The following is a 19,200-nucleotide window of genomic DNA, read 5'->3' as shown; positions in this document are numbered from 1 at the left end:
GGCACAGACACTAATGTGCTGGGGGGATACAGGGGGTAATCACAGGCAGCAGCAAGGAGCAGGTAACCCTGCAATATATTCACATATCAGCTGTACCCCTCTATATGTGTCTCTTACATACATGTGTATGGGAGCTGCAGCCTGGCACAGACACTAATGTGCTGGGGGGATACAGGGTGTAATCACAGGGAGCAGCAAGGAGCAGGTAACCCTGCAATATACTCACATATCAGCTGTACCCCTCTATATGTGTCTCTTACATACATGTGTATGGGAGCTGCAGCCTGGCACAGACACTAATGTGCTGGGGGGATACAGGGGGTAATCCCAGGGAGCAGCAAGGAGCAGGTAATCCTGCAATATACTCACATATCAGCTGTACCCCTCTATATGTGTCTCTTACATACATGTGTATGGGAGCTGCAGCCTGGCACAGACATTAATGTGCTGGGGGGGATACAGGGGGTAATCACAGGGAGCAGCAAGGAGCAGGTAACCCTGCAATATACTCACATATCAGCTGTACCCCTCTATATGTGTCTCTTACATACATGTGTATGGGAGCTGCAGCCTGGCACAGACACTAATGTGCTGGGGGGGATACAGGGGGTAATCACAGGGAGCAGCAAGGAGCAGGTAATCCTGCAATATACTCACATATCAGCTGTACCCCTCTATATGTGTCTCTTACATACATGTGTATGGGAGCTGCAGCCTGGCACAGACACTAATGTGCTGGGGGGGATACAGGGGGTAATCACAGGCAGCAGCAAGGAGCAGGTAATCCTGCAATATACTCACATATCAACTGTACCCCTCTATATGTGTCTCTTACATACATGTGTATGGGAGCTGCAGCCTGGCACAGACACTAATGTGCTGGGGGGATACATGGGGGTAATCACAGGCAGCAGCAAGGAGCAGGTAATCCTGCAATATACTCACATATCAGCTGTACCCCTCTATATGTGTCTCTTACATACATGTGTATGGGAGCTGCAGCCTGGCACAGACACTAATGTGCTGGGGGGGATACAGGGGGTAATCACAGGGAGCAGCAAGGAGCAGGTAACCCTGCAATATACTCACATATCAGCTGTACCCCTCTATATGTGTCTCTTACATACATGTGTATGGGAGCTGCAGCCTGGCACAGACACTAATGTGCTGGGGGGGGATACAGGGGGTAATCACAGGGAGCAGCAAGGAGCAGGTAACCCTGCAATATACTCACATATCAGCTGTACCCCTCTATATGTGTCTCTTACATACATGTGTATGGGAGCTGCAGCCTGGCACAGACACTAATGTGCTGGGGGGATACAGGGGGTAATCACAGGGAGCAGCAAGGAGCAGGTAACCCTGCAATATACTCACATATCAGCTGTACCCCTCTATATGTGTCTCTTACATACATGTGTATGGGAGCTGCAGCCTGGCACAGACACTAATGTGCTGGGGGGGATACAGGGGGTAATCACAGGGAGCAGCAAGGAGCAGGTAATCCTGCAATATACTCACATATCAGCTGTACCCCTCTATATGTGTCTCTTACATACATGTGTATGGGAGCTGCAGCCTGGCACAGACACTAATGTGCTGGGGGGATACAGGGGGTAATCACAGGCAGCAGCAAGGAGCAGGTAACCCTGCAATATACTCACATATCAGCTGTACCCCTCTATATGTGTCTCTTACATGTGTATGTGAGCTGCAGTCTGGCACAGACACTAATGTGCTGGGGGGGGGATACAGGGGGTAATCTTTCCCGTCTTTTGGGATTACCACTATGGTAGTGGTAAGGTGGGGTTGTGTGTGTATGTCACGGTAGCTTATGACAAGATATAATGAACACCAAATATCTGGGTTGAACTGAACGAGGCTTAGATATAATAAAATATAATTTATTCCTTAAATAAGGTGAACACAGCAATATAGTACAATTAACAGACAAGAAGATAACACTTACTTAGGGTTGGGGGAATGGAGAAGTATCAGCTAGCAATTCTCCATCAATCCAGTGACATTCCAGGTGGAATCAGAAGCACAACTAAAAACTGTAGGGTTGACACAGTTTATATACCTGTGCAACCCTATTCTTAACAATGAACACAGCCTATTGGTGAACAATTATCTAACGTGGAGACTAACAGACTAACCCATGCCCTCAGGTAACAGAGTTTGTTGATTGACTAATACTTAATCCCTAGACATTGGGTAACAATCAAGGCAGTTACTTTTTGATCACCGTGCTTAGGCCACTCAGCCATCTGCCCTTCATGACCCATTAGCCTAGCAAATGGCGTCTGCATTTTCAGAACAGATCCAAAATAAAATACATATACACTTTAATATCTACACATATTAATAAGTGCTATTCTGGTGGGCTCAGTGGGTTGACCTTTGCCAGTTTTTAATGCCTACAGTGACTCCACATATTGGCCAAATATGAACTCTCTGCGATCTCCAGAACTGGAGATACAGAAATGCACTTTAAAACATTAAAATACATGCTTATAATGAAACATGGGAACAGGGGAACATACATTTTCAAGGTACAACAAGGTGCAAACCTCATCCCTGGACCGTAGTCCAGTTAACCTCTTGTGTCTCTGATGAGGTCAGGGGATGGCCATATGGGGTGCAACCCCTTTAATACCGGGCCACCCCCTTTCTCCCTCTACAGGTAGCGCGAAGCATATCCCTAGGAGAGGGAAGGCCTAGTAGCATCTCATTGAATCCTTTGGTAAGAAATGGGAGGAGAGTTGTGGAATATTTATTGTAATAAAGATTAGAAAATCCATCCGGACCAAGGGCCTTCCCAATTTTCAGGGATTTTATTGCTTCCATAATTTCCAGGCTCTATAATTTTTTCAAGGTTTGTTATGTCATTTGGGTCTAGAGTGGGGAGTCGGCATTTTGCTAGGTAATTCCGGATCTTTATGGCTCTTTTCTCTTTAGCCGAGTCTCCCACTGGGCCTGGTAGATTGTAAAGGGATGTGTAGTAGTCCCTAAATGCATCACTTATAATTTTGGGGTTGTGGGATACTGAGCCATTTTTAGTGTGGATGTTATGAATTTTAGCTTTAGATTGTTTTTGCTTTAACTTGCGTGCCAGCATTCTATCTGCTTTGTTACTTTTTTCATAGTATTTCTGTTGAGTCCATCTTATAGCTCTTTCTGCGTTTGACACTAACAAAAGGTTTAGTTCGCCCCTCACTGAGATTATTTGCCTGTAATTTTTCCGGGAGGGGTTTGACTTGTGAATAAGTTCTAATTCTGATAGTTTTTGTATTAGTGTTTCAATTTGTTTTGTTTTTTCTTTTTTTTCTGAGAAGCCAGGGCAATCAGTTTGCCTCTTATCACTGATTTGTGGGCCTCCCAGAGGGTAAAAGAGGAAACCTCTGAGGTATTGTTTAATTCAAAGTATTGGGCCAGTTCTTTTTCTATTAGTTGGAAATTTTGTGGGTTCAGTAGTAGGGATTCAATCAAGGACCACGACCTTGTTTTATTTTGGGGGTGAGGCCAGCCAATTTGGTTATGAGCGTAGAGTTGTCTGACCAAGCAGAGGGGGCAATTACTGCTGAAGAAATATTATCGCTAATTTGTTGGTCTATTAGGATGTAGTCAATTCGAGAATAGCTATTATGGGGGTGAGAGAAAAAGGAGAAATCCTTTACATTGCTATTAACTAATCTCCAGGAGTCTACCAACAATAGATCCATGGTCATAGATACAAGTCCCCGAGTAGAGGGAGCTATTTTTTGTGGCGGGGCGGGACTGGGAGATTTATCTAGATTTGGGTCCATAATTGCATTTAGATCTCCTGCTAATATTAAAAGGCCTTTCTGAACAGAGAGAATTAAATTTGTTAGTTCCTGGAAAAAGGATTCTTGATTTTCATTAGGGGCATAAGTGTTGACTATTGTTATATCAGTGGAGTCCAGTGACCCTGTAATGATTCGAATTCTCCCAGCGAGATCACTTTTAATTTTATCTACTTTGAAGTTTAGATTTTTATGGAAAAGTGTCGCTACGCCATTTTTTTTCGTGGGAGCTGATGAGTGGTAAACTAGGGGGTAGTCATTGCTGAACAGCAGTGACTGATCCTCCTTTTTCAAATGAGTTTCTTGTAGCAGGATTATATCTCCTGCCTGTCTTTTGGCTTCCGAAAGGGCAACACGTCTCTTTCGGGGTGTGTTTAAGCCCTTGGTGTTTTGGGGTATTATATTAATCGGCATGGTGGTGGTTCAAGGTTCTATAATACAAATGAACAGAGTGATAACTTACATATAGTTGAAGAGTCGGTACATCCGTCTTTGGGAACGATCTGGTATGAGAACATATACAACGAAAGATATACATATTATTACATGGAAGTGGCAAATGCTTGCAGAACTTGGAGGAGGGGAGGGATAGAGAGGGAGGGGAGGGGTAAACCGAGGACCCCGGCTTCCAAACATTGTTTGTTGGGACCAGCCATAGTGGGACCCGTGGTGCGAGTCTCTCGCACTCACAGGTTAAATGAACGTGAGGGGGGCGCGCAGTGGCCCAGCGGCTCAGCGCCGCAGTGCTCCTTTATTTAGGAGCTAAGCTTTCAAAAAGGGAAAACAAAATCACCTCAAAGAGTGCGGGGCGGGTTGTGTGTGTGATCTTACACATCAGGGGAATAAAAGCAAGAATGGGGGGCATTGAACGTTATACCTGTTTACATCAACATATCCTTTCTCAATTTTAGAAGCATTAAGTAGGGTTGACTGGCAGCTATAGTTTGGCAGACTCTGCATTCATAGTCTACAGGGGGAGAGGGATAAATAACATGGAAGAAGTTACCTAAAACGTAACCTTTAATATTTTAACCTGTAATAGAGAATTGGTAGCTGAACTTTGGGAGACCAATTCTATTATAGACAACATATAGACTTATATTGCAAATACACTTTTATCTAGAAAACTGTTCCAAACAAACATTGTATATCAGTCCCTTTTAAGTGCTCGGGTTAGTTCAAACTGATTATCAAACTTTGAATGTCTCGAACTTGTGGGTAACTTGGGAGAACAGTTTCACAATTAGCAAGGAAATAACCTGGATTTTGGGACTTGTACGTTCTAGAAACTTAAAAACTAAACTCTGCAACTTCTTGATGTACAGGTTGTCGTGATCGTTGTGGCTTGATCGAGTTGGTCGACGTGTTCCAGGTACCGTGACCGTTGGTTAGTTTTTAGGTGGGTTACTGGAGTGGGCCACGTCTCGCTTAGTACCTTAAGTCCAGACCACGTTTAGGCTTGTCTGCCATCTTAAATGGGTATTAAGTAAGTTTCCAGCTCTAGTTCTTCAAGTGGATTGGGTCTTTGCTCGTCCAGATGTTGGTGTTTTCACCCATGCCTGGCGTTTTGCCTTAGGTGACTGACGAGACCTTTGAGAGGCCTCTGGTTCGAGTAGGCCCAATGATCGTAGTTTTTCCTCACCTTCTTCTGGTGAGAGTAGAATGTACATCGTCTCTTGATAAGTGAACAATATTTTGCACGGGAAACCCCAGCGATAGTGGATTTTATTGTTCCGCAGTAAGTTGGTGATCTGCGCGAACATTCTCCGCTTATTCAGCGTGATTTGAGCCAAGTCCGGAAAGATGAGGAGTGGAAGATTATCCTGCTCTTTCTTTGGGGTGATTCTAGCGGCTCTAAATATTTCTTCTTTAATACGGAAGTAGTGTAGGCGTGTGATCACGTCTCGTGGCTTTGCTGGATCTAGGCCTTTCGTCTAGGAAGCCTATGGGCTCTGTCCATCTGAAGTATTTCCTCCGATTTTTCGGGTAACAGGGACATGAAAAGCCAAGTTAGATATGCGTCCAATTGGGCGTTGTCCACTTCTTCCGGGATACCTCTGATCCGCAGGTTATTGCGTCTTGACCGGTTCTCCGTGTCTTCCAGTTTTTCGAAGATTGTTTTGACTTGAGTTTTTAATTCCTCGATATCTTGCGCTTGGGTCTCTTGTGCAAGGGCGGTGTTATCCACCTTCTCCCCAAAGTCCACAATGCGGTCTCCTATGGACGCAATCTCCTCTCTGATGCTGTGGCGGAAGCTCTGCATCTCAGAATGGATAGAGCTTTTTATTTCCTGCACAAACACCATCATTTCTTTGCGAGTAAGTGGAGCGTCCGTCTCTTCTCCAAAGTCTGGATCTGAATCTGCGTCTCCGCCTGCGGTAGACGCTTCTTGGTCCTTGGGGCCTTGTTTTTTGAAGAAGAGGGACGCCTCGCATTGGACCACTGTTTTTTTTGGTTGTTTAGTGGACGGCATATTTGTTGTTGGTCAGTCAAATTTTTGCTGAAAGTAGAGCTGGGTTTGTTGTAGTGATGTAAACAAAAGGATTTTAAATTGAAATGAGCCCCCTCATTCTTAAAATGTCCCGGTCACACACACATTGTTTGCATTTCTTTATTTGGTTTTGGTTGAGCCTTTTTTTCTTGATGATTTGGTCCCTTCCTTCTCATCTGGGCCCAGTGGTCACTTTAAAGGAGGTAGTGGGGCTCAGGTTTATTTGAAGGGGAGGGAGAAGGGAATATCTTTATTTGCACTTTTTTTTTTCCCCCAGATCTTTATTGGCAGCCTGTGTCTATTTCCCTTCAACACTGCTGAAGAGAGCAGATAGGGTGGACCAAGATGGCCGCCAGTCTCTTCCCAGCAAGGCCTCCCTCACTGGCAGCCTCCTTTCCCTGGGATGTGTCTCCCCTTCCCCCCTCGAGGCCCGTAGGTCCCCGTGCCGCAGGGGGAGTCACCAGCTCTGGCTCCGCTGCGGCCGCACGTCTGTGGGTTCTTCTCTGCACCTCACACACCGGCCGGCGCCATCTTGGGACTCCGGCTCGGTGCGGGCGCACTGTCTCTTTCGGGAGAGGGGCGGGTGATCACCGCTCCCCCGTTGAGTGCCTCAGCACTGCCTTGCTGTGCGGGGTTCCCCCTTAGCTCCGTCCACCCCGAGGGGTTCAGGGGTCTGTGATTATCCTAGCCGCGCGGTCCCAGCGGCCATCTTGGAACTCCTGGGAGGTGAAGGGGGGGCCCATGGATGGGTGCGCCTCGCACGTTTCCCCCTATAACTGTGGCCAGTGTCGCTCCAACACATCTCCATCTGTGTCCTGGGACTCAGGTGATTTTATTTGAAAGTTTTCCCCGGGTTTTAGGGGTTCTGGATCAGCTTTGCAGGAGGTTGCCTGAGGAGCTAATCAATCTCCGCCCTTTTCCTTTTTAACAGGGACTGCCCATGGCTGTGTAACATTAAACTGTGTTTAACTCCAACCATACCTGCATTATACTGGCTGACTTCAGGACACCACATTAAAGGTTAGTAAAGTTTAAGGTAAAGGAAACAAAAAAAGATTGCTGGGCCAAGCAAAACGCAAAACAGAAAGAAAGAAAGATAAAGTGGTGCACTTGATGCCAGAAAGCAAACATGCATTTAACTTCTACAAAAGTGCAAGCAGCCCTGTCACACCGCAATAATAGCAGAGACCTTCCTCACTATGTCGTGCTTTCTCAGCAGCCCGAAGCTGTTGGCTACCGATTTGCATCGGTTCAGGGGCATCCAATGCAGGGAAGGCCGAAGGAGGTGACCTAGGAGAAACAGGCAGAGAACGGGAACAGTGACGCTCGTGGCGTCGTTCTTGAGTGCGCTGATCCATCCAGATACTGAGAGCAATGAGTTCCTCAAGGGAAGAAGGCTGAGCGTGGGCTGCGAGGTCATCCTTGAGAGTTTCGGACAAACCGTGCCAGTATGCTGCGGCGAGAGCTTCATCGTTCCACTGGGTCTCTGCAGCGATGGTGCGGAACTCCACCTCGTATCTTGCAGTTGATCTACGAGCCTGAGAGAGATGAAACAAGGAAAAAGCAGCAGTCTCCCTACGCGTTGGCGTGTCAAACACCTGTTGGAACTCACGCTGGAATTTGGGGTAATCTTGGGTTAAGTCAGGTTTGTGTTCCCAGAGAGGAGAAGCCCAAGCGAGTACGTCGCCAGTGAGTAGGGCATAGATGTAGGCCACCTTGGTACGACCAGTAGAGAAGAGGGACAGGGACATCTCGAATTGGACTTCGCACTGATTCAAGAATCCTCGGCAAGCAAGGGGGTCCCCATCATACCGGTTGGGATGTGGTATACGTGGTCCCGGGTTGCTTATAGCCACTGGGGCCGGGGGTGATGGTGCTACTGGGGATTCCCAGAGAGATAAATTGGAACGTTGCTGTGAAACAGTGGTGAATTGGTTGCTTAGGAATTGCAAATGTTCCATGGAAACACCTTGGCCCACCTCAGGAGGGTCTGCATTTGTTGGGCTCTGCATAATGTAACGCCTGTATGCCCGCAAACCTGGCCAGTTCCCAGTACTGAGGTGAGTAAGGGTATAACACGCACCCACAGCAGTGAGGGCATGCCCGGAGTGTGGTAATGCGTTGCCGGGCCTGGTGAGAAAGGGTTAACGTATACTTGCTGAGTCCGGGGTGCCAGAGAACGGAGGGTAATGTCCAAGTGCCAGAGTTCAAGGGTTGGAGAGAGCAGCGTTGTGATGTCCGTAAGCCAGGGTTCAAGGGCAGGAGAAGGCAGCGTAGTCAAATCCAAAGCAGAGTTCAAGTTCAAACCAAGGGAATCCAAATGGGCAGGGACAGGAACCAGCGCTGAAACAGACAAGGGAGCTAGGCATAGACACTGCACACACAGGAGCTACAGGAAAGCTATGCAGAGCAATGACTTGAAGCACAGAGTGGGGTTATATAGGAAGGAGAACCAATAGGGGCGAGGGGCGGAGCAGAGGCCTGAGTGTGTTTGCAGGGATAGGTCTGTGAGAGCAGGGGAGGAGACGGGGAAGTAATCCAGGGAGATAGCTTGTAAGCAACGGGGGCGGAGCTAGTGCTTAGGGGCGGCTGATAACTGGAGCGGGTGCGTGCGCCTTCTGTAAGTCTGTTATGTGCGCACACCGCGCGTGTCACGGCGTGAGGGGCGCACCGCCGGGGAGACGCTCGGCACTGGAGGCGGAAGGGAAGGAGAAGCGGAGGAGCCAGGTAAGGCAAGGGCTGGGGTGATGGAGGCACGCCGAGGAACGCGTGCCCACGGAGGGTAACGAGCTATCGGAAACGCGCGTACAGAGTGCGGGAGCCGCGCGTGACCCGAACCCGCGTCAGGGCGCGCAGACCGCGCCGCGGAGGAACGTCCGAGAGAGGAGGATGGGAAAGAGTGAGGACATAGGGAAGAGGGGTAGTTAGGCGCCGTGGGAACTGGGGTGACGGGGACACGCTGGTAAGTGCGAGTCCCCCGCTCTGTTACAGGTTGATATCATTAACTCACTAGTCTGATAGATCAGCATTCCTTAACTTTACTTTTCATAGACAATTTCAATGTTAATAATGGTTTGGAGGATGTATATGTATACTTAGATAATCAATACAGTAATAAATACATATATAATTTGTATCAAAATGAATTAATTGTGTGAGCTGCCATCACTTGATATATAGGGGGCACAATTTTAATACCATTGGTATAGAGTAGAGAGAACATTTTGTTAAGTAAGGATAAAGTAAATTCCGCAGGGTATTTTTTATTTCTTATTTGCTTTATTTGATTTACAGATTGAAAACATTTGAGTTCTGTCTTTTTGTTTACTTCAGTTAGAGAACTGCCTGAATGAGGAGCAGATCTGGAGCTCTACCATGTCCAGAAGCTGGTTGACACCTTGCAGCCCAGAAGGGCCAAAAACCAATGATTCCTGCCACACGTTGGACACGTGCAAGGAACCAGTGCCACATGATGGTGAATTTAAAGGCATTGTACAGAACGCAGCACAGACTGACTCGTCAAGCAAAAGATATGAGAGAGATTTAAGAAGCCGTGGTGCTCAGCTTTTTGTCCATTGTGAGTGTGGTAAAACCTTCTCACGGAATAGTGTCAACACTAGCGAGCAACACTTTACCTGTACAGACTGTGGGAAAAGGTTTTCACTGAAGGGGAAAGTCCTTCCACACCAGAAGAATCACAAAGCTGAGAAACGTTTTAATTGTACAGAGTGTGGGAAAAGCTTTTTACGGAAGAGCCAGCTTGTCAGGCACCACCAGGTTCACACAGGTGTGAAACCTTTCATATGTACAGAGTGTGAGAAAAGCTTTTTATGGAAGAGCCAGCTCCTCAGTCACCACCAGGTTCACACAGGCGTGAAACCATTCACATGTACAGAGTGTGGGAAAAGCTTTTCATGGAAGGGTAGCCTCCTCTTACACCACAAGATTCACATAGGCAAGATACCTTTCACATGTACAGAGTGTGGGAAAAGCTTTTTATGTAAAAGCCAGCTCCTCCGCCACCACAAGATTCACACAGGCGAGAAACCTTTCACATGTTCAGAGTGTGGGAAAAGCTTTTCACAGAAGAGTGTCCTCCTCATCCACTGCAAGACTCACACAGGTGAGAAACCTTTCACATGTACAGAGTGTGGGAAATGCTTTTCATGGAAGGTCCAGCTCCTCAACCACCACAAGATTCACACAAGCGAGAAACCTTTCACATGTACAGAGTGTGGGAAACAATTCATTAAAAAAGACCACCTCCTCCAACACGAGAGGATTCACACAAGGGAGAAACCTTTCACATGTACAGAGTGTGGGAAAAGCTTTTCATGGAAGTTCCAGCTCCTCAGCCACTACAATAATCACACAGGCGAGAAACCTTTCACATGTACAGAGTGTGGGAAAAGCTTTGCACGGAAGACTAGTCTCCACATCCACCACAAGATTCACACAGGTGAGAAACCTTTCACATGTACAGAGTGTGGGAAAAGCTTTTCATGCAAGAGTGTTCTCCACATTCACCACAAGATTCACACAGGTGAGAAACCTTTCACATGTACAGAGTGTGGGAAACAATTCATTACAAAGGACCACCTCCTCAGACACGAGAGGATACATACAGGGGAGAAACCTTTCACATGTACAGAGTGTGGGAAACAATTCATTAAAAAGGACCACCTCCTCAGACACGAGAGGATTCACACAGGGGAGAAACCTTTCACATGTACAGAGTGTGGGAAAAGCTTTGCACGGAAGACTGGCCTCCTCAACCACAACAAGATTCACACAGGCGAGAAACCTTTCACATGTCCATCCCCACTAATGCTCCTACCTCAATAGACTTTTCACAATCATCGACAGAGCCTTAGAGATGAGGGAAATGGAAATGGACCAGGCCCACAGGGCATTGGGCACCAGATCTGAAGATCCTTAGAGTTGCAAGGATGTAATAGTCAAAATGCATCATACTACTAAAGACAGACTTATCAACCGCTGCAGAGAAAAAGGGGACATCTTTGAGAACAACACTGCACTTTTTCAATGATCAATAATGGAAAAGAGATTGTCTTACGGTATCCGGAAGAAAGTGAGAAGTTCCTGTATGCCCTTGAAATCTCATCTTCGGAAGGCTCAAGCCCAACGCCGAAATCGCAGAGTCCCGGGCGACTTGGACCCCTTACACGCACATCGGAGAGATTGGCCTCTCAAAACCAGAATCGCCAGCGACCTACAACTAAGGATTAAAATGGATGAGAGCTATCTTCTTGTCGGCGACTGAAGCCACAATATGTGAGTCTTCAACGCAGTTTGAAAAGTTTCAGACAGGGCTCTTGAGCCTTCATCTAAAAAATTTCCTGCCCACTCTTTTGTAATTTTTTGAGGGCCCTGAGGCCTAGATGGTCTCGCCTCCCCCCCATCTCTACCCACCCGTCCCTGTACCCTTTACCTCCCCCTTGTCTCGGCCTTTGTGGAACCGGCTTATTAGTTCTGTTCTCAGGATCTCGGCTAAGGACACCGGGCGCTGAGGGGGTTGGTGCGGGGGCCGACATGGGCTGTTGATTTTCCGGCCCCCGACAAGCCTCTTATAATCCGATTTGCTGTACTCGACCAACCCGGACACCTCTAACTTGGCCATAGACTCAGCGGAACAGCCGAGAGCACACACAATTAGGTTTGAATTGCCGAGTAGTTTCTGATAAGGGCTTCTAGAGGGAAGTTTAGTTACTCTGCTTCTCTGATATACAGTCCCTACCTGCGGCCCGAACCGCATTGCACTGATGGGGGCTCCGGCCCCAGTGGTTGACATCATATTACTTCTGGGACAGTTCTTGGTTGACCTTATTTGGAGATGGTTCATGCTTTATATTTGGTAATTTGCTTGGAGCTGCTGGGCAGGGTGCAGACCTTAAAGACTGCTCACCATTAAGATAACCTACTCTGATGGTCAAGGTCCGACTCGTAGGTTCACAAAATACGTTCCCACTGAAAGGATGACTTTACGAGGACATAGAGGTGTTATCGAGTCAAGAAATTACCATTATAACAGTTTGAAAAGTTCATTCATTTATCTATTTAAAGTGTTTAAAAGTTTGTAATATAAAAGCAAGGTTGTTGGTTGTATATTTTGATATATTTGGACATTTAATGAAGTGGGATTATCACGCCGAAATATTCTGGCTCAGATGATGGTTGAAAGCCACTGCACACAGGGTGCGATAATATCAGTTAGAAAAGTTACAACCTGTATGAAGATAAGCTAGAGCTGAGTCCCTGGGGGTCTCCTGGGTTAGAGGGATACATCCCTGACTCCTCTAGACACTCTGCTACTAAAATCCCCCACCCGGTTGGGGGATGAGGGCCCTCTCTGAATTATTTAGAAGTAATGGGGGTATATATTCACGCACACGTACGTGCAGGACATTGCAATACAGTGAAACGCTAATCTAAGCTAAACTAAACTAATTCCAATCAAGTTACAAGTCACCAGTTAAAATGTGATTAGAGTTAAGATAAGGCTGAAATCGGGAATATCCTTTCGGTCCGGGAAGCACAGCCTGGGTCTCACTGATTGCCACCCGGCTCGAGGGAGGGGATCCTCCTTCAGTGTATTTAGAATAAGCGGAGGTATTTGTGCCGTTCGGCTGTGCACAAATATAGCCTGAAATTGCAAAGTTGTGTTGAAGCATTCTGGGTGGATTTGTTATAAACTGTTGATGTTAATGTTATAACTTGGCAGCCCCCCAGGATATCTCTCCTCACTTTACCCCCGCCCACTCATTTCCCCTCGCCCCCGCCCCCTCATTTCCCCTCTCATTCAGAGGACATAACATTAACAAAGTTTTAACCACATTGCAGAACATTGCCAGCCAAAATATATATGAAAAGGCAAGATAAGTCGGAGGCCTAGAGTGACCATTTGGGCCTGGGGAACATGCCCCTGATCTCGCTGGACACTAAGCTGCTACAGCCTCCCACCCAGCTATGGGGAGAGGATCCTCATCTACAATATTTAGACGATGTTGATGTAACTGTGAAGGATTGTTGTGCACGGAGATTTACTGACAATACAGTGCTATGTCAAAGTATCTCAGATGGGCTTCCAACTGTTCTAATTTTATTCTTCTCCTTGTTGCTCTCCATTACCTAACCTCCCCCCACCCCCTCACCCCCACCACCTCCCTCTGATACTTTCTTTTGTTAGTTGTGTTCAGGCGAAGTCATTATTAAAGTTAGTCTTAAAAAAAACCCATCTTATTTAAAATAGATATGTGGATCAAGCCGGACCATGATTTTTGTCACAGCAGGATGAGGACTAAATGTCTTAACCTTGGACCCGTGGTTCTCTCTAGCAAGCAAATAGCAGAAAACAATAGGCTAACAAACACTAGGTTCGTTGTTATACAACTAAGGAAACAAATAGATGAATAAAAAAGTAGATTCTATGTGTGAACTCCAGGAAGTGAGGATCTCTTACCTCACGTTCTCTCGTGGATTCTATCTCCCCCGGGACAGGGGAAGTCTCCCATGGGCTGGAAGCCCACTATGCAAGGGTATCTAGTACACCTGTCCCTTTTGTCTCCCCATTTTACATTCTCCAACTCTCAGCTCAATTCTACAGGCTTCTGCTACCCCACCCCTCCCTCCCCCGTCCCAAGATACCAACGCTATCTTAAAGTCAAGACTGTGTCTCTTCTCGCCCCTCCACATGCTTGCTCCAGTTCAGTGTCCCAACTCAAAATTTGCTCTAGAGGTCAGGATAAGTCAAAGCAAACCCGAAAGTGAAGGCTTGCCCTTCAGGAATTCAAAAGAGCAAAGGGGGATATATTATTCCTTCAAGAGACTCCTTTCAATGTGCAAGAACCGCCCAACACATTCAGAAATAGCTTCCCGACGGCATGCTATTCTTCCTTTAGCAGCAAAAAAGGGGAGTAGCTATCTTTATAAAACAGGGTGTCCCAGTTATGGCAGAGAAGGGGATTTTGGATCCGGGTACAGGTTCTTGGTAGTCCACGGGACTCTAGCGGGGTCAGCACAAACGTTAATATCTATGCACCAAATGAAAACCAGGTAGAGTTTCTGAGAGAAGTTCCGGAGGCAACTGACCCGCAGTTCTTGGCCAAACTTTTTTCTAGGTGGAGATTGTAACATGGTTTTTCATCAGATCTGGATAGATCCACCACGACAGGCCAAGCGCACTCAACATTAATTCACAAAACATCTAAAAAGTTCATGGTCCTTTTGAGAGAGTTTGCTCTGATAGATGGCTGGAGGGCAAAATACCAGGGTCAAAGAGACTACACTTTTTTTCCAACCCTCATGAAACATATTCTAGATTGGATTATCTCTTGGTTACCAACAATGTCCTCAAGGCAATTTGTCGGTCCAATATCCGACCAATTACAAGGTCGAACCATGCCCGGTTGAGTTGATTCTCTCATCCCCTTTTATGAGAAATAATCTCTACTATTGGATGCTAAACGAGTCCCTACTGAATTACCCGGAGATAGTAAATAAAATCAAACTTTTTTTTTTTTATATATAACTTCAATTTTATTCGTTTTGTTTTTAGAGCAAACAATGACAGGTCATACATTCAATGTGCCATGTTGTCATTTCCATGGTGACAATGTTAACATCTGTTCCAAAACCATTTGGCTAACATATTGCGAGATAACAATAAAACAAATAAAAATAAATAAATGATGTGGAAGGTGAGGGTCCACTCCTCTGTCGCCCATCCCTCCGCCTGGGGTCCGGATCTTCTCCAAACTCCCAAATCTGAGCGTTGTTCACCTAAATCCCGGTTAGGCTGTCGCCGTCTCTCAACCGGACTTTTTTATGTGTTAGCTGCCCAGGGAGCAACCTCACTAATCCAACGAGAACGCATTTATAACTATCACTGCCAGATTGTGTTTATCTCAACCCGTGTGATATCTGTCTGGGCCAGCCACGGTGTCCAGACTTTTTTTTAGAAAATTGACGCCAGTGTCATTAACCAAGCTTGTTACATTTTCCATCTGCCAAATTCTTTTCCTGATCTTGGTGATAGATGTCATTTCAAACTGTTTCCACAATGCTGCGATCTGTCGTCTCATTGCTGCTGCAAAGTGAGCAATCAATTTATTACCAGCTTTAGAGAGACCCGGCAGTGGTCTGTTTAGGAGGAACAGCCATGGATCCGGGGGAATTGAGAGGTCAAAAATCCTCTGAATCCAAATTTTTTTTTTTTGTAACTTATTTTTTATTTCAATTTTGCAAAAAACATAGGGAAAGGGAAACAGAAAGAGAGGAGAAGGAGGGGTATGGGTACCACCGCTATTAACAATTGGTTCCAAAAATACAACATTACATAACAGCAACTACGCCATACATCTTAGCTCCACAAATTACACAGCAACACCAGCAGTCAGAGAGAAAATATAATCACCATTCCACAGAGGGTCACAGATTCACCGACTCCCCCCAGTGTACCAGGGCTCCCAGACTTCATGGAGTTTTCTTGAATTATGTCTAACCGATGCTGTAAGTCTTTCCATATATTGGACCTCATTCACTCTCGAAATAATCTCTTTCCTGGAGGGTGGCTGAAGTGTTTTCCAGGCCCCTGCGATTGCGTGTCTTGCCACGGTCATAATATGCACCAATAATCACCTTTATTGTAGAATCAATTTTATTCTTATTAACACACAATTATTTTTATTTGATTCACATTATTACTTACAGACACGTGGAACAGCAATGGGCACATCATTTGCACCTTCCTACGCAAATGTATTTATGGGTGAATGGGAGTTTAAATACATTTTTAGTCACACTAACCCTTATCGTAAAAATATCATTTTGTATCGGAGATTTATTGACGATTTGATTTTGATTTGGGACGGTGACACGGGTCACTGAAGGAGTTTGTGGACCATTTAAACAAGAATCATTCTAATTTGCTTTTTACGTTTTCATATCACCCCCAAAAAATTGATTATCTTGATTTACAATTATACATTGACGTGAATTGTCAAATTCAGTCAGACATATTTAGGAAATCTAACTCTAGGAATGCCTTTTTAAAAGCAGATCGTGGGCATCCTAAGTGTCTAATTAGAGGCAATCCAAAGGGACAATTCTTGAGGCTGAAACGGATATGTTCCAATACGGAGAACTTTTCACATCAATCAAAGGAACTAGCCTCAAGATTTTGTCAAAGGGGGTACAGAGAGAAGGACATACAGAGGGCTTTCGAAAGGGCATATTATACCTCATGGGCTGGCCTTTTGAAAAAGAAGAATAGAAGTAGAGGTAATAATCAAAATGCAACTCTTTGCTTTATTACACACATTACAAAGATCTCAGGCTCCCAGTCGCAAGACATTTTGCTGAATGCCCAATGGGCAAATAAAATGTACTCGCGTTCAGTGGAGTTGAACATATTCCACCTTTAGTTAGACGTTGGGATCGTCAGAACATTTTAAATCAAAAAGAAATGTTCTGGATCGTCACGATGGACTCTTTAATGCCTAATGGCATAAATGTGGGCTGGGAGATAAAACATTTCCTCTAATATAGTTTCCTTTCAAATAGTTTCTTTAAAATATGTTTTCTAAATGCCTTTTATATACATGTTCTCCAAATATTGTCTTTGAACATTTTCTGTAAATATGTTGTATTAAGCGTTGATGTGACACATTGTCTGCGGAGGTTATTGTGGCAGTTTCTGTGACAGGAGTTTTTGCTACATTCATTGCAGCACATTCCTTTGCATACTTTGTTAATCATTTTGTAATATGTTTATAATCTTTAAACATGATCTGTTCACCTTGTAGGGTTGCTGTTGTATCCTCTCTCCATCTTGTATCTTCTGAACAAATCCTTTATAGTCAATATATGAACAGTTGATTACACAAGTTTAGTGAACTTGAATTCTTGGTCTTCTAATCTAAGACATGGTGTTGACATCAACTAGTGCATTAATAATTATTTCATGTTACGTCCATATTGTGCTCCCTTGTCCACACTATTGTGCATTGACCCTTTGTTATGTACTAATTATTCATTTGTTTGGGAAATATTTTTGGATAACGTGTCCTACCCATTTATCTATTTGGTACAAATCTTATATCTTTTATGACTTGATATCTCCATAGACTCCTTCATTTATGAACAATGGAGAATACACTCAATCATACAACAATCTCTGATCATCATTAAGATTAGTTACAACATTATTTTACATACATCTATTACATTCAATTAATTATAGTATTTCCAGATGCCATTAAATTGATAAAGAGTTTTGTCTCTCTCATTTACCATTGTTGGCGAACATATTCTTTTCCCTGCCCCTATTTTTAACACACTCTTTAGATGTATATATTCTTTAATACATTTATATTGTCACTTTATGGATTACTTTTGGTTGAGGATGATTAATCTGTTTTATTATATATTTTTCTCCCAATAGGCATCTATACATGTTTAATGTTCTTTATTTAAGTTTTGTTTGTGGCCCATTGCGGGTCATGTTGTGTTGTTTATATATGTTTGCTAGTAATAACACTGTTCGGGTGTTTCTGCCTGCCCGCCAGCTGTGTTAGTCACTCTCAGTTAATTATGAGGGTTTGCCCGCATGATTGGGGTGTGCGCATCTCTTCCGTTTTTTTGTCTATTTTATGCGCTGTGTACCGAGCACCTGTACTCTTTGACAAAGCCCCATACGGGTGAAACGCGTTAGAGTTTAGCAGGGGGTTCATCCCTTTTTTGTCCATGACCTAATAAATACTTTTTGCACCAGCACAGTCCAGCTTTCTATTTGTGCTCAGCGGTGCCTGCTTACCTTCTCTCTTCACAGAGCTGTTCCTTCCTTCAGACAGCATGTACAGCGGAGCCTGCTTACCTTCTCCCCTCACAGAGAGGTTCCTTCCTTCAGACAGCATGTACAGCGGAGCCTGCTTACCTTCTCCCATCACAGAGAGGTTCCTTCCTTCAGACAGCATGTACAGCGGTGCCTGCTTACCTTCTCCCCTCACAGAGAGGTTCCTTCCTTCAGACAGCATGTACAGCGGAGCCTGCTTACCTTCTCCCGTCACAGAGAGGTTCCTTCCCTCAGACAGCATGTACAGCGGTGCCTGCTTACCTTTTCCCGTCACAGAGAGGTTCCTTCCCTCAGACAGCATGTACAGCGGTGCCTGCTTACCTTCTCCCCTCACAGAGAGGTTCCTTCCTTCAGACAGCATGTACAGCGGTGCCTGCTTACCTTCTCCCCTCACAGAGAGGTTCCTTCCTTCAGACAGCATGTACAGCGGTGCCTGCTTACCTTCTCCCCTCACAGAGAGGTTCCTTCCTTCAGACAGCATGTACAGCGGTGCCTGCTTACCTTCTCCACTCACAGAGAGGTTCCTTCCTTCAGACAGCATGTACAGCGGTGCCTGCTTACCTTCTCCCCTCACAGAGAGGTTCCTTCCTTCAGACAGCATGTACAGCGGAGCCTGCTTACCTTCTCCCGTCACAGAGAGGTTCCTTCCTTCAGACAGCATGTACAGTGGAGCCTGCTTACCTTCTCCCATCACAGAGATGTTCCTTCCTTCAGACAGCATGCACAGCGGTGCCTGCTTACCTTCTCCCCTCACAGAGAAGTTCCTTCCTTCAGACAGCATGTACAGCGGAGCCTGCTTACCTTCTCCCCTCACAGAGAGGTTCCTTCCTTCAGACAGCATGTACAGCTGAGCCTGCTTACCTTCTCCCCTCACAGAGAGGTTCCTTCCTTCAGACAGCATGTACAGCGGAGCCTGCTTACCTTCTCCCCTCACAGAGAGTTTCCTTCCTTCAGACAGCATGTACAGCGGAGCCTGCTTACCTTCTCCCGTCACAGAGAGGTTCCTTCCT

At 45.5% G+C, this 19,200-nt stretch overlaps 1 protein-coding gene across 9 annotated transcripts in view; it reads left to right on the top strand.

Moving 5' to 3' along the window:
- The window catches only part of LOC142492497 (uncharacterized), a 229,331-nt gene that overhangs the window by 122,653 nt on the left and 87,478 nt on the right, over positions 1-19,200 (top strand). The window contains exon 6 of one of the 9 annotated variants that reach the window (XM_075595172.1): positions 9,656-18,078. The exons of the other annotated variants lie outside the window; for them this stretch is intronic. Within the exon in view, the coding sequence (XP_075451287.1) occupies positions 9,656-11,163 (1,508 nt within the window). The 3' untranslated portion in view covers positions 11,164-18,078. Of the gene's footprint in view, positions 1-9,655; positions 18,079-19,200 lie in introns of those variants that run through there. 9 annotated transcript variants of the gene reach the window in all.

This window comes from Ascaphus truei, chromosome 4 (assembly GCF_040206685.1).
Source record: "Ascaphus truei isolate aAscTru1 chromosome 4, aAscTru1.hap1, whole genome shotgun sequence".
Taxonomy (NCBI): Eukaryota; Metazoa; Chordata; class Amphibia; order Anura; family Ascaphidae; genus Ascaphus; species Ascaphus truei.
The sequence above is the reverse complement of the archived record's forward strand: the minus strand, read 5'-3'. Positions and strand labels throughout refer to the sequence as shown.